Here is a 25,771-nt window from a genome sequence, read left to right as displayed (position 1 = left end):
TGGGGTCAAGGAGGAAGCTGGCTCCTCCATATATCCCCAGCTGATCCCTGGGACCACAGGAACCAGAGGAGACTGATGGGAGGGGAAGAAGGATCAGAAGCCAACTGGCATATCCGTATAGGGAAGAACAGAGGCTGTCCTTGTACACGGACCTGAGTCAACGCTGCTGGGAAAAGACCCCAAGAAGCAGCCAGGACTGGGAGACAGCTCATTTCTACATTACTGAAATACCCAGCAACCTTCACCAAAACCCCTGCCAGGTGCCTCCCTCTGTACTAAACATCTTTGCTACACTCTGACCCAGAAAGCTCAGCACTTTATTAGAAAACCAAGGCACCAATCGCATGTAGTCCCTCATCATTAGCATAATTAAAATTCCATCTGTGGGCCAGTGAGATGGCTCAGTGGGTAGCGGTGTTTGCCACGAAGTCTGCCAACCTGAGTTCAATCCCAGGGACCCACACGATGGAAGGAAAGAACTGACTCCTGCAAGCTGTCCTCTGACCACTTCAAAATACCAAGTGGAAGAGCACATTCGGATCAGAGCTGGGTTATAAGAGGCAGGATAGGCCCACCTCCGCCCTTGAGTGTGGGAGGATGTACTCCTGCTCTGAGCACTTGGTGTTGAAGCTGAAGATAAGAGGGGTTACCAGGACACTGCCCCAGCAGCTAGGAAGGAGGAGGTGCTGGGCGGGGAACGTGCTTTTGTGTTCTGACATTTTCCTTCCAGTTAGTTTTCACCCCAACGCAGCCATACAACCCTCTGGGTCTCTAATCTTCAGGAAAGTCCCTAGACTCACCCTCCTCCTGAACAGCCCAGGGTCACTCACAGGCAACTGGGAAACAAAGGGACAAATTCAAGTATCTAGTTCAAAGCTTGTTAGACTGTTACATAACCCAATGTAAGGGGCAGGGGTGGGGGCAATAACAGCAAACGGTTTCTGAAGGTGTGATAACTAAAAAAATCAAATTCATAAAGCATCTGAGGTGTTTCTGGTGGGACTTGTCCATCTTGCGTCCTGGGACTTCGCTGCAGCCTTGGTTCTAGACACACAATGAACACTGTGCCCCACAGATGCCACCGAACCACACAAGGCCAGTGCTGCCTGAAGGGCCTGGGCTCAGATTCAAGACTATTGTATATTACTACAATAGTCAATGTTTTGTTTTGTTTTTCACTGTTCACACAAAGTTTTCTGCTTTTATGGAAACCTAACAGTTTAATTACAGGAAACAAAGACTTAATTTTTTCCCATGTCACTCTTCAGCACGTTAAGTATCAAATTGTTATATCTTTGGATCGTAGACAAATAAGCATCTTATTAGCATACAGATTTGCATTCAGGATGAAACGGTTAACGGGGGCTGGAAAGACAGCTCAGTGGTTAAGAATTCTTGCTGCTCCTCCAGAGGATCAGAGTTTGGTCCTCAGCATCCACATCAGTGGCTCACAACAACTTGTGACTCCAGCTGTGGAGGATTTGACACCCCCTTCCTTACCTCCCCAGGAACCCACACACATATACACATGAATAAATATTTTTTAAATGGTAAAACTTGCATGTGCCAAAGAATTGTTTTAAAAGAAAATTCTTTGTGATCTATTATCAGTACATTTGTACACCTATTTTATATACTCATATGTTGGGGTCCCATAAAAATTTCCCCACTGAGGGACTGGAGAGACAGCTCAGTGGTTAAAAGCACCACTGCTCTTCCAGCCAACGAAGTTCAGCTCCCAGCACTTACATCAGAGGGTAGAACCTTCAACTGCCTGTAACTCCAGGCCCTGGAGATCCAACCCCCTCTTCTGGCCTCTGCATGTAAGTGTCCTTCTTTGTACATAGCCCCACACAGAAACACATGCATACACATAACTAAAATTTAAAGAATAAACAGATCTCTTCTAAAAACCTCTCCAGTAAAAAAGAGGCAAAGTGGAGAAAGTTACGAAGTCCTGTTCTAGTTCATTATCTAATTAGCCCACCCCAACTCATCACCAACACTCACATCCACTGAGGCTCTCAGACATCTGCCCCGTCCAGGCCACCATTTTCTCCATTGTGCAGCCCACGTCCTCAACCCCAGCTCTCTGCTTCCCAGGGACTTCTCTAGTTAGGAAAGCTACTTCTTGGTGGCTGCCCCTCCCAGTGTTTCAGCAGCATGTGTCATTGGCCTCTGCCCACACACATAGGGGTCACTTGGGAGCTGGGAACTGCCTTTTGTCTTTGACACATTCCCTTGAGATTGATGAAAAACACCATCTGCTTCTTCCGCACTTCGATAGCCCCTGTCCCCTCACCAGCTTTTCCAGAAATTAACTAGAGGGTGTAAATACGTAAAGGCAAAAGCAGTTTCATCAATGTAGTATCCAAGTAGGATTGCAGGTTCAATGGTGCATTTGGGGTTCTGGGGAGCCTGCAAGCCCTCAGGAATAATGCTCCATTGGAAGCTCTTAGCCTAGAGACTAAGTGGAAGATAGCCAACAGAACAAAAATCTGTGAGGAAGCCGAAATACCACAGCAGTCAGAAAGAGTGTGCAGTACCCCTCCCAAGGCACCAGGTCAATATTAGCAAGCCCTCCCTCCCTCCATCTGCCTCTGAGCCAAGGAGCCAGGCCCATGACTGCTCCCTGGTGGACGGTGATGGACATGCAGGTGCCTACTCGATGTGGTCACACAAGCAGGGACTTTGGCTTTTCCTGGTTTCCTCAGGCTCTGGTTGAAACATGAATAGTTGATGGGGCAGAGTGAGGTTTGCCTAGCCAAGGCACCTCCTAGAATGTCCTGAAGACTTCAGTGCATGCCCACCTTGTCCCCTTCCTTCCGTCTCCTGGGGTCCTTGGACACTGCGATACAGAACAGAGGGTGGAATTCCCTGGCTTTGTCCCTGTGGGGCTTGATCACATCCTTTACCCCAGAGTCTCAGTTCCAGTGCTGTGGAGGTGTGATCAGAACAGCTCCTGAGGAGCCTGGGGGTGCATCCTGTGGTTGGTGCAGTACCAGCCACACTGTGCACTGGTCCTGCATCAACAAGATGAGGGTTTCAGATGCTGTGATTCCCGGATCAGGAGGAGGACCAGAGAACTCCAGAGCATATCTCAAAAAGAAAACAAAGGCTCAGGAGGAAGCAGAGCTCCCACCGGGTATACTGAGTGAACCCAGCCTGTGCTGTTAGGAGCAGGGACCTCAGCCATGCTGGACTCATCTCCTGGGTGCTGGTCTTTGCAGAAGATTTCTGATCCTTCTACCTCCATCTCCCATGTTCTGGAATTACAGGTGCATGCCACCACACCCAGCCACAAAAATGTGGTTTTTGTAATTGCACTAAATGGATGCTACTGTTTGCAATCAAAACTTTGGTTGATGAGGATGGGCCAAGATTTTGGGGGTTAGATACCGGTCTTGGACTGAGAGAAAGGACGTGACCACAGGAAGCCATCCGAGTTCAAGAAAAGCTATGAAAGTATCAGCACGTTTATTAGCAAACAAGATACAAAAGAAACACACTCTGACTCCACAGATGACCTTATTTTCACAGGTGGGCTCAGGCAGGCCTCAGCAGCGAAGGAGCCCAGGGCAGAGTAAGAACCAGCAGTAGTGGGGCTGGGTCAGGCCTGAGCATCCCATTGCGGATCATGGTCGACTGGATCCAGTCGTAATGATGACTGATGTTGGTATAGACTCCAGGCCGATTGGGCCGACCACAGCCTATTCCCCAGCTCACAACTCCAATCTGATACCACACTGTATCCTGGTCGCAGACCAACGGTCCTCCTGAGTCACCCTGGGGAGCAGCACAGGTAAGCCTGGCCTGGAGGGTGACAAGCAGGACTAGGAGGGAGGCCAGGACGAGGAGAGGGGGTGCTGTGGAGCTGGCAGACTGGGTAAGGATCCGACTCCTTGCCCTGACAGCAGTGGAGCCTCAGCTTCTTCGTCTGCAAAGTGGGGCCACAGTCTGTTTCCCGGGGTTGGACTGAGATTGAATGAGGTACCATGTGAAACCTCAGTTGGACGGAAGTTGGAGCTAGGAATGGTAGGGTACTGTGGTGGGGTGAGGTGATACTTACAAAGCAGGAATCCTTGCCACCGGCAGGATTGCCAGCGCAAACCATGTCTCCCCAGATGTTCACTCGGAAGTCTGGCTTTTGGTACAAGTGGTTACACATACTGTTGTTGATCACAGCTACTTGCACTTCCTGCAGAGTGTAGGGAGCGGGCAGATCTGTACAGGGGGGTGGAAGAGAAAGAGACCCCTGGGTCCTCTCCTCCTGGAAGGAATGTGGGGATAGGGGTGTCCTGGGGCACCTACTGTGCCTGAGACACCACTATCCATGGTCTCCAGTTGCAACCCCACACTAACATCATAGGTGATCAACAATATCATGGGATTCAGTGGATAGAGCTATTGTTAATGCCATCCCCTGAGACTGGATGCAGAATGTACACAAGTCCCTGCCTGAGCATGGAACCAAAACATGTACAGGGGGAGGAGCTGTGGTGAAGGTCAAGTCCTGTGAGACATCCAGGTACTGGACCAGGGGTAGCAGCTCTACCTTCTGGGCTTTTCTTAGGCCTGAGCCAAGAGCCCTAAAACACCTCTAGAATATAACAGTATCAGGATGCATTAACTTAAAAACAGTTCTGGGGAAGAGCCTCATTACCAAAATGCACTGTCAGAGCCCGGTGAGGACTCGCATCTGCTGGATCCCGAAGTCTAGGCTCCGCCCACTGTCTGACTCTGCAAGGATGACAAGGATGACTGACAAGAGCTACAGCACGTGTCTCCTGACTGCGGAGAGCGCTCTGACACCTCAGATCTCATGTGCTCAAGGAAGCCAGAGCTTTCATTACTGTGTTCAACAGAAGAGGAAACTGAGGTCCAGCCAGGTGTCTTGCTCAAAGTGCTCCAGCTAGCACATAGCAAAGAAAACGTTCCTCCTGTTCCAGGGTGAGCAGAACTACAGTCACAGCAGAAGTGCCTTCTACTGTCTCATGTGCACTGAGAATGAGCAAGCCAAGGCTCAAGGGGACAAGGCCCCGTGCTGTGGGATGGTCTGTATGTCAAATGTGTTGCTGATTGGTCAATAAATAAATCACTGATTGGCCAGTGGCCAGGCAGGAAGTATAGGCGGGACTAACAGAGAGGAGAATTGAGAGAACAGGAAGCTGGGTGAGAGAGACACTGCCAGCCGCCGTCAGGAAAAGGAAAATGTAAAGTACCGGTAAGCCACAAGCCACGTGGCAAGGTATCCCTTATAGAAATGGATTAATTTAAGCTGTAAGAACAGTTAGCAAGAAGCCTGCCACGGCCATACAGTTTGTAAGCAATATAAGTCTCTGTGTTTACTTGGTCGGGTCTGAGCGGCTGTGGGACTGGCAGGTGAGAGAGATTTGTCCTGACTGTGGGCCAGGCAGGAAAACTCTAGCTACAGCCCCGCCCCCGCCCCCACAGCCATTGGCTCTGCAGAGGGAAAGAGGGTGGCCAAGTGGGCCTGGATGGGTCCCTACACTCACAACCACCCCTCTAGAGAAGGAAATGGACTCCCATCTAACAGGCAGATTGAGCGCTGAATTCTCTATTCTCCCTGCCAAGTCCAGCTCGACGGCCTTGGGGACATCACTTGTGCTTCTGAGTCATGGAACCCTGGCCTCACCTCCTTTTCCTAGTTCTAGGGCCTTGGACACTTTCCATAAGGCTCTCAGTTACCTCAGCTATAAAGTGGACATAAAAACACACTGCTGTACAGGCAAGATGGTTCAGTGGGTAAAGGCTCTTGTCATCAAGTCTTATTTTGATCATCAAGACCCCCTTGGTAAAAAGAGAGGACGCCTCTCAAAAGTTGTCCTCTGACTTTCACACGTGAACCACTGCATGAACTTGTACTCCCCCTCCAACCTCCGCATCACATACGAAACAACAGGGCTGGAGAGAAGGCTCAGCCATTAAGAGCACTTACAGCTCTTGCAGAGGACTTGGGTTCAGTTCCCAGCACCCATAGGCAGCTCACAACCACCTATAACTCCAGTTCCAGGGAAACTGAAGCCCTCTTCTGGCCTCTGCAGGTGTTGCATGTATGTAGTATACATACACACACTCAAACATACACAAACACAACACATAAAATGAATGTTTTGTTTTTCAAGACAAGGTTTTTCTGTGTAACAGCCATGGCTGTCCTGGAACTCACTCTGTAGACCAGGCTGGTCTTGAATTCACAGAGATCCTCCTGCCCCGCCTTCCGAGTGCTGGGGTTAAAGGCATGTGCCACCACCGCCCCGCTCTGGCCCTTTTTTTTTTTTTAATAAATGTTTTAAAAACAAAATAAATAGATGTAATCCCTTTAATGGGGGCTGGAGAGATGGCTCAGTGTTTGAGAGCACTTTCTCAATCATGAGGAATGAAGTGGGGACCCAGCATTGCTGAGCGGCTCAGAAACATCTGTAACTCCAGTCCTGGGGATCCTACACCCTCGTCTGTCCTCTGTGGGCATCTGCACACACATGCACATATCCTCAGATGCACTCACACACATACGAATTAAATAAAATATTTAAATCCCTTTTTAAAAATTATGCTGCTGGCCGGGCAGCGGTGGCACATGCCTTTAATCCCAGCACTCGGGAGGCAGATCTCTGTGAGTTCGAGGCCAGCCTGGGCTACAGAGCGAGATCCAGGACAGGCACCAAAGCTGCATGGAGAAACCCTGTCTCCAAAGAAAAAAAAAATTACACCTGCTGAGATAAAGATTTGGTTCCAAAAGACCTGGGTTCAACTCTCAGCACCTGCGTGGCGGCTCACAACTGTCTACAACTCTAGTTCCAGGGGGTCCAAGACATACACACGCAGACAAAACACCCTTATACACAAAAAATAATAAAATGAATTTTTTAAATTATGCTGTTGCCTTGATGCACCAAGGTCCCCAAGCCTGCAACAGTGCTAAGCCGGTGACAAGGGGGAAAGGAGCTGAATCTATTACTACTACTCTTATTAGGGGGCATTGCAGAAATGCGCCAGCTCAGGGGTCATTGAGCAGGGTCACTCCAAGCACAAAGGGCATGCCCAGGCTGGGGGGCTGTAGGCCCCAGGGCAGCTAGGGGGAAACTATGATCAGTGCTTCTGGGGGATTCCTGTTGAACTGGAGGCAGGTATTTGATTATGCCCCCTGAGGACCTCCAAAGGGACTTCAGCGGAGAGTCACGAGTGGAGAGAAATGACTTGGGAATCGTGAGGAGAGTGCATAGCCAGAGTTGGAGTGTTTGGAACAGGCCTGGAGGAGCATGTTTACCGTCGCTCACTGATGGGGGTGGCTGCAGAAGTGGAAAGATCATAAATATAATGATGTGGAAGCCATCCTGGAGGCCCTCTGGGATCCCCACCCCTGCAGGCCTCCTGGCACCTCTGAGTTCCAGCCCGCACCCTGTCTGGAAGGAGAGGACCTGTCCTCCTGTCCTCCTTGCAAGCAGAAGTGAGAAAAATAGATGAGGAAATGTTGAATGATGGAGGAGAGGGGCTCTCTGGGGCTGCAGAGTCCAGGGAGTCAGTCACTGCTGGTGCTGGTGGGGAAGAACAGGGTAGTGCCCCCTCCCAAGCGCGTCTCTGCCCAGCCTCACCTTCGTCCTCTCCAATATCCCCCCAGCCGGTCACCCAGCAGTCGGTTCTGTTCTCAAACTTGAATGTGGAGTTCAGGAGGCAGATGGGCTGGATGTAGTTATTGTAGTTGACAGAAGAAGACAGTTTCAGCAGGGCGATGTCATTGGGATACATGCTCAGGTACTTGGGGCTCAGAAAGATATCTTCTATTTGGTAACGGTTGGAATAGGCCTGTAGGTTCCAGAGGGACGGCTTGGAACTGAGCTCACCAAACTGGACTGACCAGTCAAAGGGATCGGTATCCCTACCAGAGAAAGAGAGGAGTCAGTCAGGTGGCTCAGCTCACCTGGGCCTCTCTCTGTGGTGACACTGTAGGGGGGACCGCCAGCGCATCCTTAGCATAATGACTGAATCCTTCTTACGAGCCAGGCAGGCTGGAAACAGTCCTTACTCCTGGGCACTGTGAGTGGAGGAGCAGAAAAGTAGTCTTGTCATCTGTTAGAGCTGTCCTAAAGACAGAAGTTGAGCCTACGGAAACCCTTGTGCAGCCCCCCAAAAAAAGCTGAGCAAGTGTGGGAACCAGTGTGGGGATATTTAAGAAAGACTCAGGAAATGAAGGGAAACAGGAGAGCAGCAGTCAATATACTCAAAGGGACATGAGAACGTCCTGAAGGAACATTCTAGAAGAACTGGAAGAGGGTTCCCTCCAGGGGCATTAATGTAAAATCTTATGGATTTAACCCATCACAGCTACTCCTGAGGCTACACTAAAATGCTTTCCCAGGCACCAAACCAAGGTGACTGACCTCTCTAACCCTCAACTGCCCCGGCTTGACGCCCCGACTCACTTTTGGAAGCAGTGGGCAGCTGTAAGCGCCCAGCGGCGGTTGAGCAAGGTCGCACCACAATAGTGGGTGCCCCATACGCGCAGACTCCCCTGCCATGGCCAGCGGCCGAGCTCCGCATCAACGCCACCCACTACACGTGAAGGGATGGTCCTGCGACCGCAGGGCCCTGTGAGGAGGATCAGACTGAGCAGAGACACCCTCCCACACACACTTTGTAGCCAAGGGGGGAGAGGGACTTCCTAAGGATTGGCTGGACACTCCCCACGTGATCCATGTGCACCCGCCCCCATCCCGGGGGAGGGGGTGCTACTATCAAACGTGGTTGAGTTCTCGACCCTGGGGCGAAGGAGAGGAAGAGTTGAGGTGCTCCCCGAGGCAGACCCACCACGCCAGAAGCATGTTCTGAGCGCCTTACCTGAAAGTAGGTCCGTTTCCTGCAGCCCTGGGTGGAAGTGAGAGAATGTGTGACGTTCACCTTCACCTTCACCTCCCTGTCTATCTGTCGCTGCCCCCAGGCCCACAACAGTACCCCCAGAGCAGCTCACCGGGTTCCTCTGGTTTCACCTGCCCAAGGGTTGACTGTGAGGCCACCACCGCCACCACCAGCAGCAGTGGCACCAACGTCTTGCCCCGCGCGACCATGGCCACTTCTCCTGCCACCTGGCACCCCCTCTCACTTCCTGCTGCGCCAGGCCCGCGCCCACTGGGGGAGAGACGGCTCCTTAGGCCCAAAGGCTGTTTGGGGACCATGATGCCCTAGCACTGTCTTCCAGGGCATCCATTAAAGCTGTTGATAGGGTACAGCCACCAGTGAACTCGATCAGTCCTTGTGTCATCTGAGATCGGGGTGCCGGCTGCCTCCCCTGTTGCCCCCTGTCCTCTGCCCACGACTTCCTCCAGGACCAAGCTGCTGAGCCTCAGCCAGATGCCCCCAGGAAGCTCCGTGAGCACTTCTGAAGCCTACCCCTCGTGGGGTCAGCCAAGGACTTGCTCCTTCACAGGACTTTCTTGGCGAAAGAAGGGCCTGCGCTTTCTCCCTTAGGCAATGGGCTGGGCCCCGCCGACTTCGTCTGCCCCCTGGCGGCATGCTCGTCTCTAATAGTCTTAGCCTTCCTCCTTGTGAAATCTTTTTTTTTTTTTTTAATGTATTTACTTTTCTTTTGTCTTTTTCTCTATTTTATTTGATTTTGTCATCGTAGCCCAGTGCTTCCTAGGATTTCTTTTCACACACACACACACACACACACACACACACACACACACGCACACACACGCACACACGCACGCATGCACAGGCACACACACACACATACACAAAGGAAAGACTATCAAAAGATTTTTTGGTTTTTGTTTTGTTGTTGTTTGTTGAGACAGAGTCTCACTATGTAGCCTTGGCTGTCCTGTAACTCTCTGTAGACCAGGCTGACCTTGAACTCACAGAGATCTTCCTGCCTCTGCCTCTTGAGTGCTGGAATTAAAGACATGCACCAATATGTCTGGCCTATTTTCTCCTTTAAAAAAAAATTGTTTGTGGGGCTGGAGAGATGGCTTAGTGGTTAAGAGCACTGCCTGGGTTCAATTCCCAGCAACCACATGGCTGTTCACACTTGTCTGTAACTCCAGTTCCAGGGGATCTGGCATCTTCATATAGACATACATGCAGGCAAAACACCAATGCAAATAAAAATAATAATTTTTTTAATGTTTATAAGTGTCTCTGTGTGTGTACTACTCATGTGTAGGTATCAAAGAGGCAAGAACAGGGTGTCAGATCCCCAGGAGCTGAGTTACAGGCATTGTGAACCAGACGTGAGTGCTGGAAACTGTATTTGGGTCTACTAGAAGACCAAGCAAGTGCTCCTAACCACTTAGCCATCTCTTCAGCACCATCACCACCCTCTTTTAAAATTTATTTTATGTATATGAGTGTTTTGCCTTCATTTATGTATGTACCACGTGCATGCCTGGTGCCTGTAAAGTCAGAAGAGGGCATTGGATCCCCTGGAACTGGAGTTATAAACGGTTGTGAACTAGCATGTGGGTGCTGAGAGCCAAATCCAGGTCTTCTGCAAGAGAAACAAGGGCTCTTAACTGCTGAGCCGTCTCTCCAGGCCTCAATCCTCTATTTTTAATTTGTGTAATTGTATGTATTTATGGAGTGCAGTGTAGTATTTCTCTCTCACTCATTGTGGGGTGTTTGTTTGTGTGTGTTTTGAGAAAGGGTCTATGTCCTGGAACTTGCTATATAAACCAGACTGGTTTGGAACTCATAGAGATCTGCCTGCCCTGCCTTCCAACTGCTGGGATTAAAGGCGTGTGGTACCATGCCTGGCTAGTATGGCTTTTCAATACATATACAAAATGTGCAACATCAGATTAGGATAAATGGCAAATCCACACCATCAAACATTCACCATGTATTTGTGTTGGAAATATTGAAAACGTTCTCCACTATTCTGAAATAATCAATAAATTGCTGTCACCCATAGTTCCCCTCAGCATGCTATGGCCCTTTAGAAGTCACTCTTTCTACCCTGGCCTCCTACCATTCACCATTCTTCCCACCACCCTCCTCTCTCACACCTCCCAGACTCTGGCAACCACTATTTTGTTCGGTACTTTGAGATCAGCTTTTATGGTGTTTGATTTTTGTTTAGGTTTTGCAAGGTGGACTTTGTTTTATTGCGAGGGGATGGACCTCAGGGCCTTGCACATGCTGGGGAAGGCCTTTACCAATGAGCTACGTGCCCAGCTCTTGGTGATTATCCTGTGTCTATTTAATGCACTCACCCAATGTCCTACGGTCTCATTCATGTTGCTGCAAACAACGGGCTGAATAATATTCATGTATACGTCTGCACCACGTTTTCCTTGTCCATTCTTCCATTGGCAGATGTCTCTGCTGATCTAGTGTCTTTGCTGCTGGGAATAGTCCTTCAATGAACAGGCCAAGGCTTAAGTTCTGGATTAATTTTTTCTTCTTCATTTTTCAATTAATTTCTTCACTAATGTACAAAATCATGGGTTGTGTCAACATTTCCATCCCGTGCACGTCATTACTCTTTGTTCATGTTCACCCTTCTTCCTCTCCTGGCCCTTTCCCACTGCTCTCCTTCCAAATAACACCCCTCAGAATATTAGTGGAGAGCCAGAGAGAAGGCTTGGCAGGTAAGAGCATTTGCTGCTCTTGCCAAGGACCCCCGTTTGGCTCCCAGCATTCACATGGCAGTTCACAAACATAGCTAAATCCAGTTCCAGGGGATCCGACCTCTAATACATGTGGTACAGGCAAAGACTTTTTTTGTTTTGTTTTTCAAAATATAGTTTCTCTGTGTAGCTTTGGCTGTCCTGGAACTAGTTCTGTAGACCAGGCTGGCCTCAAATTCACAGAGATCCACCTGCCTCTGCCTCCCGAGTGCTGGGACTAAAGGTGTGTGCCAGCGCGCCTTGCTCAGGCAAAAGACTCTTACACATACACTTTTCAATTTATAAAATAGTGGAGAATCTTCAAATGAAGATCCCACATACGTGAAAATGTGTGGTGTTTATCATGCTCTGATTACAGCTTCTCTTCCCACTCCTCCATTTATTCTGCTCCCTTCTCCCCAAACAGTCCTCTTTATGTTTCCTTATATATGAATTAAATGTTTTAAGGCATATTTATTTTATGGGGCTGGAGAGATGGCTCAGTGGTTAATAGCACGTATTACTCTTCCAGAAGACCTAAGTTCAGTTCCCAGCACCCGTGTCGGGCAGCTCACAACTCCCTGTAACACCAGCTCTAGCTCTTCTGGTTTCCATGGACATACACACATACACATAAATATGAGTAAAAATAAAAAGATTTGAAAATGTAACCTTATGTGTATAAATGTTTTGCCTGCGTGCGTATAAATGCAACATATGCATATATGGAACCAGTGGAGGCCAGAAGGGGGCATCAAATCCCCTGGAACTGGCATTACACATGGTTGTGAACTGCCAATGTGGGTGCTGGGAGTGAGCCCAGGTCTTCTGAAAGAGCAGGTACTCTTAACTACTGAGCCATCTCTCCAGTCCCTAGAGATTTTATAAAATGATGTATGTAAGTGGGGAGTCAGAAATACGTGTATGTGAGTGCAGGTGCCCTCAGAGTCCATAGGCATCAGATCTCCTGGAGATGGAGATGGACGTGGATGGTGGGAACCAAACTTGGGTCCTCTACAAGAGCATAGCCACTGAGCCTCCGCTCTAGCCTCCCCTGGATTAAATCTTGATGAAGGTTGAAATTGCCTTGGACAAACTTGGAAAAAGCCTTTCGATCTGAGGTTGATCCTGGAACCCACCTAAAGGTAAAAGGGAGAACCAAACTGCAAAATACTGTCCTCTGACTGACACATCTGAACTGTGACAGGTGTATATCTCCAGCACACCATGCACATAAATATACAATAATAAACCAATTAATTGTTGTCTGGGGGTCAAGGAAAGCGTATAAAAGGAAAAGAGACATCGCCAGGCTGTCCATCTCAAGATCCCAGTGATCTGTGACCGCTGGAGGTTAGTTTTTATTATTATGATCAAAATGTCCGACATGACTTGAAGGAGGAAGGCTTTGTGTCAGCTCACAGTTTGACAGTTGTCAGGCTGCCATGGCAGGGAAGGTATGGCAGAGCAAAACAGTTCACATCATGAGGCAGAAAACATAAACAAAAAGAAGAACAAGGCAAGAGACAGCTCCAAAGCCCCTGTAAAATAATTCCTCCTGCTAGGTCCCACCCACTGTTCCAGTTAGTTTTGAATACTGTGTTAAGACACCATGACCCATGCAATTTACAAGAAAAAGAGTTTATTGGGGGCTTACAGTTTCAAAGGGTTAGAGGCCATGACCCTTGGGGTAGAAACACGGAAGCAGGCAGACAGGCATGGTGCTCGAGCAGCAGCTGAGAGTTCACATCTTGAGACACAGCACAAGGCAGAAAGAACTAACTAGGATGGTGGGCTCTTTCTGAAACCTCCAAGCCCACCCCCAGGGACACACCTCCTCCAATATGGTCACATCTCCTAATCCTTCCCAAACATTGCTACTAATGGGGACCAAGTATGAAATATATGAGCCTATGAGGGCCATTCTCCTTCATCACCACACCTATTTTTACCATCTCTGAACAATGCCATCATGTTATAAATCTATCAAGGGATTGTTTCATTTGTTAGGTCAGAACCCTGGAGAGCAAATTATCTCTGGAAACACCCTCAGAGACACACCCAGAAAAATATTTGCTGTCTATAATCTAGATGATTCTCAAGGCTGTCAAGGTAAATGACCATTGCCAGGAGGGCCAGCCTCCAGCAGCCCAGGATATGCAAAAAAAAAAAAAAAAATGTGGTGAGGGCTAGACTTTTTCTATCTGAGGGGTAAGGAAGGAAAGAAACGTACACTTTCAGGTGGTAACTTTCTCTTTACTTCATTTTGAAAAAAAATATTTTCTGAAAATCTGTCTCCACTCAACTACATCTCTCTCTACACAGTTACATCTCTCCTCTACACATCTCTCTTCTACACAGCTACATCTCTCTTCCCATACTTCTCTTCTACACACACATCTCTCTTCTACATCACTCACTCACTCTCCACAGAACAAACTCTGGACAATATATGAATTACATTTTCAGGGTCACATAGCATTTCTTGAATAAACAATAAGACACAGAGCCATGAGAAATCACATGGTTTCTCTCAGGCTAGGGATGTCACACTGACCAGCTGGAAGTGAGTAATCATGGCAACACTTGGCCATGCAGGTGGGAGGCATATAGCCTGAGAGACATCGTGGAGAGTGACATTGAAATTTAGGACCCAAGCAATAAACAGTTAGTTGGCTGAACCTTGAGTCTTATATCATAAACTGAGATTGGGAGTGTACAGAGAGTCAGTTGCTGCAGGGAGTTGTGTCTTTAATGTTATCAGCTAGGCTTTTGCAAGTGAAAAACTGACACTAAAGATGTGTCATGCCTGACCTTGTTTCCACAATTAGACAACTGAGAACTTGTCCTCGTGCATTTCATTTGTAGAAGCAACTAGTCTACTTTGAATTTGTTTTGAGATTTTAAGTCAGCTAATGGTATAAAAAGCTGTCTTTGTGTCTAAGAATAGTATTGTTCCCTATGTCAGTCTGAGCTATGAAAAATATCCTAGTATTATTTCTATTCATCAAAATTATACAGCTTAAGAAGAAATCATCTTCCTGGCCATCCACAGATAAACGTGTACCCAGTTGATGGAATATATACATGAGATAAATGCACCGGCAGTGAGGGAAATACCCACAGCTGTTTTTAGAAGAGATGTAGTTGCACATGAGAGAAATTACAGACAGAAGCAACGGGTTTTCAGAGTCTGTGGTCCTGTAAGCCTTGCTTGATGGGATTCCTCCATCAGAGAGTTATTCATCTGGTGGGTCAACACCTGAACTGTCAGTTGCCATCTGCTGTATTAATGTCACGGCCTATCACAGTAGATGTTAAGATTAACCATCATTGGCAGGGTGTGGTGGCCCACACTTTTAATCCCAGCAGAGGCTGGTGGGTCTCTATGAGTTCAAGGCTACCGTGACCTACAGCGTGAGTTCCAGGACATCCAGAGCGACATAATAGAGAAAACTTGTCTCAAGAAATAAATAAAGGTGGGCAGCAATGGTACACGCCTTTAATCCCAGCCCTCAGGAGGCAGAACCAGGAGGATCTCTGTGAGTTTGAGGCCAGCCTGGTCTACAGAGCGAGATGCAGGACAGGCACCAAAACTACACAGAGAAACCCTGTCTCGAAAAACTAAATAAATAAATAAGATTAATGATCACAAGGTCTGTCCCCATTTGATGTCCTCTTTGTGTCTCAAACCCCACTTCCTCCAGGACATAGCAGGATTGGGAGAGGAGAATTCCCCAGCACTACCTTCAGGGGTTCCCTCCAGTCAAAGCATTTCTGCTGTCATGAGTGTCTACTTCCTGGGAGTCCTGGTGGCAAGGTAGACACAATCAACCAGGGATCCCACCAAGAGGCATTTTAGGGAGCATTCCCAAATGGTAACCCCAAGAGGTGCTGCTGTGGCAACAACAGCCACAGATCTCCTTAACTTCACAAGCTTGTGCTCAGTCCCTCCTGCCAAGAAAGGGCCAGTGGACATAGGAACTGGCCAAGACACTCAAGGGCAGAATGGGTCCCAAGGCAGCAGGTGAGGAGATTAGGTCCATTGGGTAGGAAAAGACCAAGATTTCCCCCAAGAACCCTTGTGCATCCCTTAGCACCTCACCTCAGCCAGTCTCTGTGTGCTCCCTGCTGCTACGTCCAAGCACAGCTCACCACCCAGGCACAGTGCCAGCTACCCTCTTGGGAGACTAGATGACAATCCTGACTGCAGCCCAAGGGGGTGCTGAAGCCACAGGTCCCAACCTGACCTCTCAGGCTTTCTAAGCTTTTTAATTGGGGTGTGTGTGTGAGTGTGTGTGTGTGTGTGTGTGTGTGTGTGTGTGTGTAGGTCTGAGGACAACTTACAAAAGTTGTCTGCTCCTTTTACCATATGGGTCCCAGGGATCAAAGTGAAGTCATCAGGCTTAGTGACAACTGCCTTTACCCACTGAGACATCTCACAGGCCCTACCCACTTCCTGATTCCCATCTCTGGCCCCAGGCTGTTCTTTCTCAGTGATATCTGCATCTGCCCTAGCCACCAGGGGACCATAAACTATCTCCCAGGCAGCTATGGAACTGGCATTTTCCTGGTCTTCTGGTCCCTGTGCTAGTGGCATCTCCTCAGCAGGGACCCCTGTGCCCTGATCTGAACAAAAATGAACCCAAGAGACCCTATAAGCCATCTACCCTACTGCCCTGAACTGAAGAGCTGGAAAGCTCTCTCCTGGTGAGTGCCATGTGGAATGTGCTTGCAGAATGAATATCTGTTGAAGGGTTGATGGTGGAGGAAAGAACCAGGGAAACAGACGAAAAGGAAGCACACAGGCTGCGGTGTCCCTAGGGCCAAGGGACTTTCGCTAAGGGATCAGCTCAAATGAGGTAACCTGCCTCCGAATGGCCCTGCCTGAGCTTTTTCAGCTGCCCTCAGACAGTGTTAGCTCTTTGGACCCCTGAGAAAGAATCTGCCAAGTTCAGAAGAGCCTTGGCTGTCCCCAGGTCCCTCTGAGGGGATTAACACCTTCTTCCCAGACCCCTGTGTCTCATTAAGCTTCCACCCCACGGGGCTCCTGAGAAAGTGGACAGTAACAGTTGGAAGTCATGTCCCAGCTGGACAGTGCATGACAGAGTCTTTCACACGAGAAGAGAGTGGGCCACACTCCTCCCTGGTGTACCCCAGCCAGTAAGCACAGAGTTTGGGGGGAGCGCCCCAGATGTGACAGATGGAGGAGACTCAGGAACATGGGAAGCATGCCATGGTCATAGTGATATCTGCATGAACGAATGATTGATCTGGAAACAGACATGAGCTGTTTACCTCAGTGGGGCTAGCTGTGCGTATAGGACATGCTGTACCATCTGAGGACCAGCCAGTCCCGCCCCATCTACACCATCACTGCAATCTCTGTCCCCATCTGTAGATAGGTTGTCACTAGGCCCAGGGGGCCTATGGATGCCTCTGGGGCTGACCAGCCAGCAGGAGACAGCTCTGGAGACTGACATTCCTGTCACAGCAGGCATAGGGAGTGACTGACATATGCACACCAGAGGAGACTTCAGGGAGGAGCCTGTGTCCATGGTATAAAGCACCAGAGATAGGGACTAGTGGAGGAAAATGAGGCTGGCTAGTGGTGGTTCTTCTGTTTGTGGACCTGAGGCAAAGGGGACCTGGGACTCCAAGGGCTATGGGTACCCTGGGACGGCCATTGGGCCAGAGGAGTATCCTGGGACAGGCTGAGGCTCCCACCCAAACAGTAGATAAAACTCCTCTCATATCTCCACCACTGCCTGAGCTGCAGCCTGAGCTCTGTCCTTCAGCTGAGGTGTCATATACCCAGGCAGTCTCCAGGTTTCCCTGGAGGGACAGGGCAGGGAAGGGCAGAGGTTGAAAGCAACCCCTGCTTGTCACCAAACCAGAACTATTCATACCTAGAGGTGTGAGCTGGCATCTCACCTGCCCAGCCCAGGCAGGCACAGGCCTGACCCAGCCCTGCCCATAGCCCAGGGATTGGGCCTCACACCTACCAGTAATGCTGAGATTCACTTCAATCCTACCAATGACCTCTAGGATTTACTTCACACCCACCCATGACCCTGGAGGTCACCCCATGCCACAATTCATGGCCCCGATATTACCCCAGTCCTACCAATGGCCTCAGAATCTTCAGGAAGGGCTGCTCTGCCATTCCTAGAAGGAAGGGTGCCGAGCCAAGAGGACCTGGACAAGCCGGAGTCTCCAACCCTTGTTCTTCTTGCTTCTGAGTGATGGGGCTGAGAGCTATGTGCACACAGGAGTGCCAAGAATCTGGTGACACTATGCGGGTGGCGTTTGCGAAAGTGGGAGGCATGTGGGGGCATCCTCTGGGTACCTGTGGAAACTGAAGCTCATAGGCATAGAAGGAACCACGCGGTGGGAAAAGGCATCCCGCTGCATCCAGTCTTTATTGTTTCAGATATAGACTCACGATAGAGAGACCAGCCCAGTCACAGAAGCCACCAAAGGATACCCTGAAAGGTGGCTGCACCCTGGAGTGAGAGGCAAGAATGACTTGTCCCTCTGACCCTGGAAATCCACAGACCCCCAGGGAGTGAGAGGCAGTTCAGGGCCAGTGGGGGCCAGGAGACCAGAGCTGATGGTTCCAAGGGTCTTAATGATGTGGGAGTTAGGAGGCTGCTGTGGGGGGCGTGAGAGGGTCCCTGGAGAGCAGAGCATGGATGGGGTGCTTGTCTGCAGGTGGCTAGGCAGGGAGGGCACAAGAAAGCAGTCCCTGAGAGAAGCTGCTCCAGCCTAGGAGCAGAGAGAGGGCAAAAGTCCCAAATATAGGGTTGGGACAATGAGGTTGCAGGTTAGGGCCCCAGGAAGAGAAAAGCGCTCGCCAGGGATGCCAGCAACGGGCCAGAGCCTGAAGTGTCTGCAAGGCTCAGAGAGAAACTTCTTGTTTCTAGGGCCGAGTTCCACATTGTGTTTGCGATCCATGAAGTGTAGACGCTGACATTGGTGTAAACACCTGGTCTCTTGGGAAGGGCACAGTCGGATCCCCAACTCACCACCCCTGCCTGGATCCAGACACCATTAATGTCACAGACCAGGGGACCTCCGGAATCACCCTGAGGAGAAAAGGGATCCAAAGGTGTTAGGATTACTTGAGTCCGCTGCCTTTATTATACTGGTAGGAAAATGAAGCTCTCCAACCCAGCCCCACCTGACTGACTCTTCATCATAGCAGACAGAATCAGTGAATTGGAAGTTTCTAGAAGGTTGCAGATGGGTGAGCTGAGAACTGAAGGGAGTGGGACCCCCGGTGGTGGGATAACAACCTGTCTCTAACCATGAACTTCTGCCACAGCTGTGTGTTCAGAGCTGAGAAATGGCGGGGCCATTTCAGAGGCCCGACAATGCTGCTTCCCAGTTTGTTTCGTTTTTCTCTAGAACTCTCTTTGAAGTAACAATTAAGAGGTATTAGGCAGTCAGGGTGTGTAGAAGAGAGAAGGAGAAAGGATAAACCCAAGCCAGCTTGAGCATGGCCTGCTCCTCCTCGTGAAAATACAGTCAAACGCTCTTAGTGTTAATTCAGTATCTGTCTGTCTGTCTGTCTCTCTCTCTCTCTCTCTTTCCCCTCCATCCCTTCTTCCCTCCCTCCCCCTCTCTCTACCCCTCTTCTCTACTGAGGGTGGAGCCCAAGGCCTTTCAAACATTTGGTAAACACTCTACCACTGACCCACACCCCCAGCACTCTGATCATATTTATTTTATTTGACAGAAGTGAGGCATGTGGGGGAGAGGTGTGTACCCTCCTGTGTGTGCTTGTAGAGGCCAGAGGTCAACACTGGGTGCCCTTTATCACTCTCCACCTTACTTTTTGAGACAGGGTCTCTGACTGAACTTAGGAACATGCATTTTGATTAGACTGGCTGGCCAGCAAGCCCCTGGAACCGGCCTGTCTCTGAGCCCCACTCTGCCCCTGGTGTTGGGATTATAGACCTGTGCTATCGCACCCCGCTTTTTATCTTTTTCTTTTAATACATGGGTACTTAGGGTTCAAATTCAGTTCTTTGTGCTTGTGATGCAACAATGGACCATCTTCCCAACCCTCTGATAATATTTATATATTTGAAAGGGAGATAGCATCTGGGATTTCTTTGAGGTGTCTGTGTGTGTGTGTTTGTGTGCGTGTGTGTGTGTGTGTGTGTGTGTGTGTGTGTGTGTGTGTGCTGGTGATGGTGGTGGTACTGTTGTTTCGAAGATGCCGAGCCCTGCTGGAAGGTTCTCTGTGTGATAGGCAGAGAAACAGCCTGCCCACTGGGGTTACTGGTGAGGGGGCACTGTCTGGACGGGACTCACTCACATTACAGGCATCCTTCCCGCCTTCCTCAAAGCCAGCACACAGCATGTCTTCGAAGATGACAAGCTTCGTGCTGGAAACGGAGTTCTCCTGGTAGTAGGCATTGCAGGTTTGGGCATCAATAAGAGGCACCTGCAGCTCCTGCAGGGTAAACGGTGGTGGGAGTGCTAGAGTTGGGAGAGAGCAGAGTTAGCAGGAGGGGACGCTCCATCTCCTCCCAGCTCCCGTGTTTAACTGAATCTTGTGGCCAAGGTCATTTCTTCTGCTTCTTTGAGCAGGGTTTTGTTTCCCCACATGAACTCCTGAAAGCTTTGCAAAGGCGGTATCCTCAGTCACAAACTGGGGCGATCTTTGCTCTTCCTCTCCCTGCTGGGCACACACAGATGTGTGATGGCTCTGTGGGTCTCAGCTTCTCTTCCAGGGTCAGGGCAATGGAATGGGATGCACATGGGGTGAGGGCACAGGATAGAAGAGCCTACACCTGGCTTCAGGACACTGGCCTATGGTCAAATCATGTCCACCACATGGACCTACTCTTCTCACATTTCAAATATCAAGTCAAAAGGTGACTTAGGGGCCAAGTGGCTTAAATAGTGTGGCCCCAAATTCATGTCTATCCAAAACTTCAGAATGTAACCTTAGCATCAAGAAAGAGACTTGCAGATGTGACTGGCTAAGATGGGGTCACAGTAGATCAGGATGAGAGGCTCTTAACAGAGAAGAGACCTGGGGAGACACATGCAGTGGAGGTCTGTGTGAACCCCAAGGCCAAGACTGGAGTGATACAGCCAAGATCCAAAGATTGCCCAGCACTGGCAGAGGTTGAGAGCCAAAGAGGGGTCCTCCCTAGAGCCCTAAAAGGGTTGAGGCCCAGATAATACCTCCATTTCGGGTTTCTGGTCTCCTGAACTGAGAGTGAACACCTGTCTGATTCACCATCAGCCTCAGGACACTAAAACAAGATGAGATCACAAATATGACAGTGATGAGGACCATGACAGAAATGAAGGTGCCTTCACAAGCTGCATGCGTGGACCTCTGGCATTAACCCCACCAGGTCAGCACTCTTGAGAGCTCACTGACAGGAAGAAGAACTAGGACCTCATCAGGTAGTGCAGGCAAAACTGAGCCCCTGGCAAGCACTGCCCACAAGGGCCTTGGCAGCAAAAGTAACAGGAAGGTTGTAATGCAGGCTGGATCAGCATCCCTCAGCCCATTAATAGCTGTAACACTATCCTTCTGGTTGTTAGACCTCAGGAGGACATCTGTGGGCTGGCAGCAGCCAGCTGGTGATGAACTGTTGTGTCAATGTTTCAGGTCACTCTCTGTGGTGAACATCCTTTGCACAGACTCCATATGGGTCCTGTCTGAGGGTGGGGACTGGCCCTAGGGAAGGTGACCCTTGCTGAACACACATTTCTGCTCTCCCCCTATCCTGCCACCAGCTCCAAACATCCTTACGTTGATTTGTGGCAATGCGTCCCCAGCCAGTGACCCAACACGAGGTGCCGGGGTCCAGGGGATCTCCAGGTTTTGGGAGACAGACTGGAAGGATGTAGTCACTGAAGGAGATGGATGAAGCCAGCTGCACCAGGGCAATGTCTCCACTACTGTGCTCATTTGATGAATAGCTTGGGTACTTGATACACCGGGCCACTTCTTTCAGCTCCCTGGGCTCATTGGGCCCAGGGTAAGAGGAGATGGTACCCAGCAGTACTGTGTAGGCAGACAGGGGCTGGTCCCTGAGAAAAAAAGGAAGGTAAAGGGTGAAAATGAAAGACAATCTGTGTGCAGAGGCTCTACTATTGCTATTTTATAAATAATAAACTGGGTTTTTCTGGGAGCTAAGCACATGGAAGCAGTGTCAAGCACCCCTTTTAATGGCCACCATTAATGATCGTTATAACCCATAAGTCTACCATCATTTCCTCCATCTCACAGGTCTGGAACACAACTAGCAAAGTCAAGTCACTCATCCAAAGGCTGGTGCTGGGAAGATGGGTCAGTGTGTAAGGACACTTGTGGTACAAGCATGAAGACCTGAGTTTGGATCCCACAACCCACGTAAACGGCAGGCCCAGGAGCGTACACATCCGCAATCCCAGCGTGTCCCTAGGATGGGTGGGAGGTGAAGACAGGAGAGTGGAAGCTTGCTGGCCAACTAGCCAGGTGTTGGCACAGTGGACAAAACCCCGTCTCAAAAGGCAAGGACTGACCCTGAGGTCCTCTGACCCTCACACTCTCACCGTGGCATGTCTGTGCCCCCACATACTTCACACATGCACACATACATACACAAAGACCTTGGGTTCTCAAGGGCTGTTTTTCAGGAACTGTTGATTCTGGGTTTTTTTTGTTTTGTTTTGTTTTTGTGTGTGTGTGTGTGTGTGTGTTGGTATATGTGTGTTGGTGTGTGTGTATGTTTGTATTGGGGGTGTGTTGAGTGTGTGTGTATGTTGGTATATGTGTGTGTGTTGGTATGTGTGTGTTGGTATATGTGTGTGTGTGTGTGTGTGTTGGTATATGTGTGTGTGTGTTGGTATATGTGTGTTGGTGTGTGTGTGTGTGTGTTGGGGGGGTGTTGGTATATGTGTGTTGGAGTGTGTGTGTGTGTGTGTGTGTGGTACATGTGTGTGTGTTGGGGTGTGTATGTTTGTTGGTATATGTGTGTTGGTGTGTGTGTTGGTGGATGTGCATGCTTCTGTGCATGTATAGAAAGCAGAGAATGATATCAGAGGCCCTGCTCTATCTCTATTACTCTTGACTTTGAGGCAGGGTTTCTCACAGATCCGAGAGCTACACTGGAAGTCAGCAACCCCCAGATATCCTCCTGTCTCCCGGTACACCCCCAGCACCGGCCACACCTAGCTTTTTACACAAATTTGGGCAGGAACATTGAACTCAGATCCTCAGGCTTGTACAGCAAGCCCTCCTACCCTCTCAGCCATCCCTCCACCCGAGAGTTGATTCTTGGGAGTAAGACTAGGTGGTTGAGCCGGGCGGTGGTGGCGCACGCCTTTAATCCCAGCACTCGGGAGGCAGAGCCAGGCGGATCTCTGTGAGTTCGAGGCCAGCCTGGGCTACCAAGTGAGTTCCAGAAAAAGGCGCAAAGCTACACAGAGAAACCCTGTCTCGAAAAACCAAAAAAAAAAAAAAAAAAAAAAAAAAAAAAAAAAAAAAAAAAAAAAGACTAGGTGGTTGAGCCACCAGGGCCAGCCCAGAGACAGGTAGACAAACTGAACAGGTAATTTCGATACTAGAGAGACATGGTCCTGCCTTGTCTCCTGTCATAGTAGGCAGAGGCTAAGGTTCAAATGGAGAAATGAAACGTAGGGAAGTCCAGCCGGCACCAGCCCATGTGACCCTTAGGGAGACACTCACTGGCTGAAGCAGTGGGCAGCAGTCAACACCCAGTTCTCAGCAATCAGGGAGCCTCCACACACGTGCTCCCCATTCTCCCTCACGCTGACCTGCCAAGGCCACTGGCCCGGCTGGGCATCCTGCCCCGACACGATGCGGCCTGAAGCCCTGGGACGTCCACACACTGCAAGAAATCAGCAGAATTTTGTGACACAGGGCTACTCCGCCCTCCCGTGTACCCTCAAACCTGGCTTGTCACAGCCCCTGGGAACTTGACCAGTGCGCACCAGAGGATGCCCCCCGTGCCTGGCTCCTAACAGTACCTGCCTCGTATAAGGCCCTGAGGAGCCAGGGTCAGACAGCTCTCTGGGTCTGCCTCTAAACCTATGCTCCTGCTGGCTCCTTCCTGTATCCCCAGGACTTGAAGGCTGAGGCAGGAGGATCAAGATCAGAAGGCCAGCTTTGACTATATAATAAAGTGGAGGCTAGTCTAGGCTACAATGAGGCCTGGTCTCAAAACTAAAAGAAACAGAATAAAAATAAAAAATAAAATAAAAACAGTAACAAACGCCCTGGCAACAAAATCCACATTCCACGTAGCTTCCTGAAGCTACTGTTCCCCACCCACCCACCTTACCTGAATCCAGGTTAATGCTACTGTCTGTCATAGGAGACAAGCTGTAGGAGTCGGCTGTGAGGTTCTCACTCCCCAGCAGGGATCCAGGAAAGAGGGCAAATAGGATTGCAGACAGGGCCAGCTCCATGATACTGCTGGGGTCCAGAAGTTTCTCCGACACTCCAGGAAGAAGGAAGGTGACTGACTGCAGCTCTGGTGTGGTTTCTGGGCTCGCCCTGGGTGGGGCTCAGCCTCCACACCTGCCCTGAAGCCTTGAAAGAGGCATAACACCTGCACTGTTCCTGGGCACAGAGACCTTGGCCTCTCCATGTGCTGCATGCTCTGGAGTTCTCTGGTCCCCGTCCTGATCCGGGAATCACAGCATCAGAAACCCTCATCTTCTTGATGCAGGACCAGTGCACAGTGTGGCTGCCACCACACCAACCGCAGGATGCACCCCCAGGCTCCTCAGGAGCTGTTCTGATCACACCCCCACAGCACTGGAACTGAGACTCTGGGGTAAAGGATGTGATCAAGCCCCACAGGGACAAAGCCAGGGAATTCCACCCTCTGTTCTGTATCGCAGTGTCCAAGGACCCCAGGAGATGGGAGGGAACAGATGGACCTGAGCTGATTCTCAGGGTCTATTAGAAAGTATCAAGCCTCACTCTGCCCCATCAGCCATTCATGTTCCAACCAGGGCCCAGAAGTCTCCAGGAAAAGCTTTTTTTAAAAAAAAAAAAAAAAAGAGTCCCTGCTATGTGACCACATAGAGCAGGCGTCTTTGTGTCCATCACTGTCCACCAGAGGGCAGCCATGCTGGTTCTTTGGCTCCAGGGAACCTCTCAGAAATTGTGCAGGCAGAAGGGCCTGCCAGCATTGACCTGGAACAGGAGGCATAAAGACACCTTTTTAGATTCCTGTGGTATTTGTCTTCTCCAAAAGTTTCTAATCTATTGGCTACCCTCCACTCAGTCTCTAAGCAACTCCTTCCAAGAAGGTATTTGTTGTGTGATATTTTGTTTGTGTTCTGGCAAATAAAGCTCAGAGTCAGAGGGTGGAGCTAGCCACTAGTTAACCAGAGGTCTGCAGGTCTGAACAGAGAGGAGACAGGAAATGATAAAGCGGAGCAGAGAGGATCTGGCCTCTTTTGGACAGAGGAATGGAAGAGGTAGGAAGCTACTGGCAGCTGCTCCCGGTTCTCTGATCTTTCAGGTTCTTGCCCCAATATTTGACCCTGATTTTTTATTGATAAGATTAGATTTACACATCATCTGGCACCCAACGAGGGCCTCAGTTAGATAGCGTTACTGTAATTCTTACTTAATAATATATATTTGTTTTGTTGTATATAATCTTACTATGGTGAAGTTAAAACCTTTTTAATAAGACAAAAAGAGGGAACTGTTGTGAGATAACCCTCTTGTACACTGTGAAGATTTGTCACTTGAATGGGTTTAATAAAATACTGATTGGCCAATAGTCAGGCAGGAAGTATAGACAGGGTGACCAAACTAAAGATGATGGGAAGGAGAAGGATGGAGTCAGGAGTCACCATCCAGATGCAGAGGGAGCAAGAGATGAACATGCCATGTTAATAAAGGTACCACCATGTGGCAGAGCATAAATAGAAATATGGGTTGATTTAAATGTAAGAGTTTGCTAATAACAAGCCTGAGCTATTGGCTGAGCATTTTGTAATTTATATAAATTTTTGTGTGTTTATTTGGGACAGGGCAAAAAGCACCATTTATAGGCATTACCCCTGGAAAGGCTCACTAGCCTTCCAAACATCCCAAATGCCCTATTGAAATAGAAATCATGCACAGTAATTACATCGCC

The 25,771-nt window shown here is 49.4% G+C and overlaps 2 protein-coding genes across 3 annotated transcripts; both read right to left on the bottom strand.

Annotated features, from left to right (window-relative positions):
- Positions 1-3,446: 3,446 nt before the first annotated feature.
- Prss21 (serine protease 21) lies at positions 3,447-9,127 on the bottom strand. Of its 2 annotated transcripts, none has more exons than XM_059269179.1 (6): positions 8,990-9,127; positions 8,860-8,886; positions 8,445-8,610; positions 7,617-7,900; positions 4,070-4,224; positions 3,447-3,813 (listed from the first exon to the last, which is right to left on the bottom strand). In XM_059269179.1, exons 1-6 carry the CDS (start codon positions 9,084-9,086, stop codon positions 3,547-3,549), a joined length of 996 nt encoding a protein of 331 aa, XP_059125162.1. In that variant the 5' UTR covers positions 9,087-9,127; the 3' UTR covers positions 3,447-3,546. The 2 variants fall into 2 exon arrangements, with proteins under 2 accessions (XP_059125162.1, XP_059125163.1); XM_059269180.1 differs by having other exon boundaries at positions 3,447-3,786; positions 8,990-9,120.
- An 8,951-nt stretch (positions 9,128-18,078) lies between these two features.
- Positions 18,079-24,613, bottom strand: LOC131915869 (serine protease 33-like). Its single transcript, XM_059269178.1, has 5 exons — positions 23,951-24,613; positions 23,335-23,497; positions 21,415-21,695; positions 19,957-20,120; positions 18,079-18,718 (listed from the first exon to the last, which is right to left on the bottom strand). The coding sequence occupies exons 1-5, from the start codon at positions 24,075-24,077 to the stop codon at positions 18,458-18,460; spliced, it is 996 nt and encodes a 331-aa protein (XP_059125161.1). The 5' UTR covers positions 24,078-24,613; the 3' UTR covers positions 18,079-18,457.
- Positions 24,614-25,771: the final 1,158 nt, after the last annotated feature.

This window comes from Peromyscus eremicus, chromosome 8a (assembly GCF_949786415.1).
Source record: "Peromyscus eremicus chromosome 8a, PerEre_H2_v1, whole genome shotgun sequence".
Lineage (NCBI taxonomy): Eukaryota > Metazoa > Chordata > Mammalia > Rodentia > Cricetidae > Peromyscus > Peromyscus eremicus.
This window is presented reverse-complemented; position numbering and strand designations above follow the sequence as displayed.

What these genes read in the sequence shown, in the direction of transcription:
- Prss21 (XM_059269179.1), bottom strand. Translation starts at nt 9,086, where the DNA reads ATGGTCGCGCGGGGCAAGACGTTGGTGCCACTGCTGCTGGTGGTGGCG. An exon ending in GCTGCCCACTGCTTCCAAAA is followed by an intron (nt 7,901 to 8,444) that starts GTGAGTCGGGGC and finishes TTTCTCTGGTAG; the next exon opens with GGATACCGATCCCTTTGACT. An exon ending in GGATATTGGAGAGGACGAAG is followed by an intron (nt 4,225 to 7,616) that starts GTGAGGCTGGGC and finishes CCCCCTGTACAG; the next exon opens with ATCTGCCCGCTCCCTACACT.
- LOC131915869 (XM_059269178.1), bottom strand. Translation starts at nt 24,077, where the DNA reads ATGGAGCTGGCCCTGTCTGCAATCCTATTTGCCCTCTTTCCTGGATCC. An exon ending in TAGCATTAACCTGGATTCAG is followed by an intron (nt 23,498 to 23,950) that starts GTAAGGTGGGTG and finishes GATTTCTTGCAG; the next exon opens with TGTGTGGACGTCCCAGGGCT. An exon ending in ACGCATTGCCACAAATCAAC is followed by an intron (nt 20,121 to 21,414) that starts GTAAGGATGTTT and finishes TCCCAACTCTAG; the next exon opens with CACTCCCACCACCGTTTACC.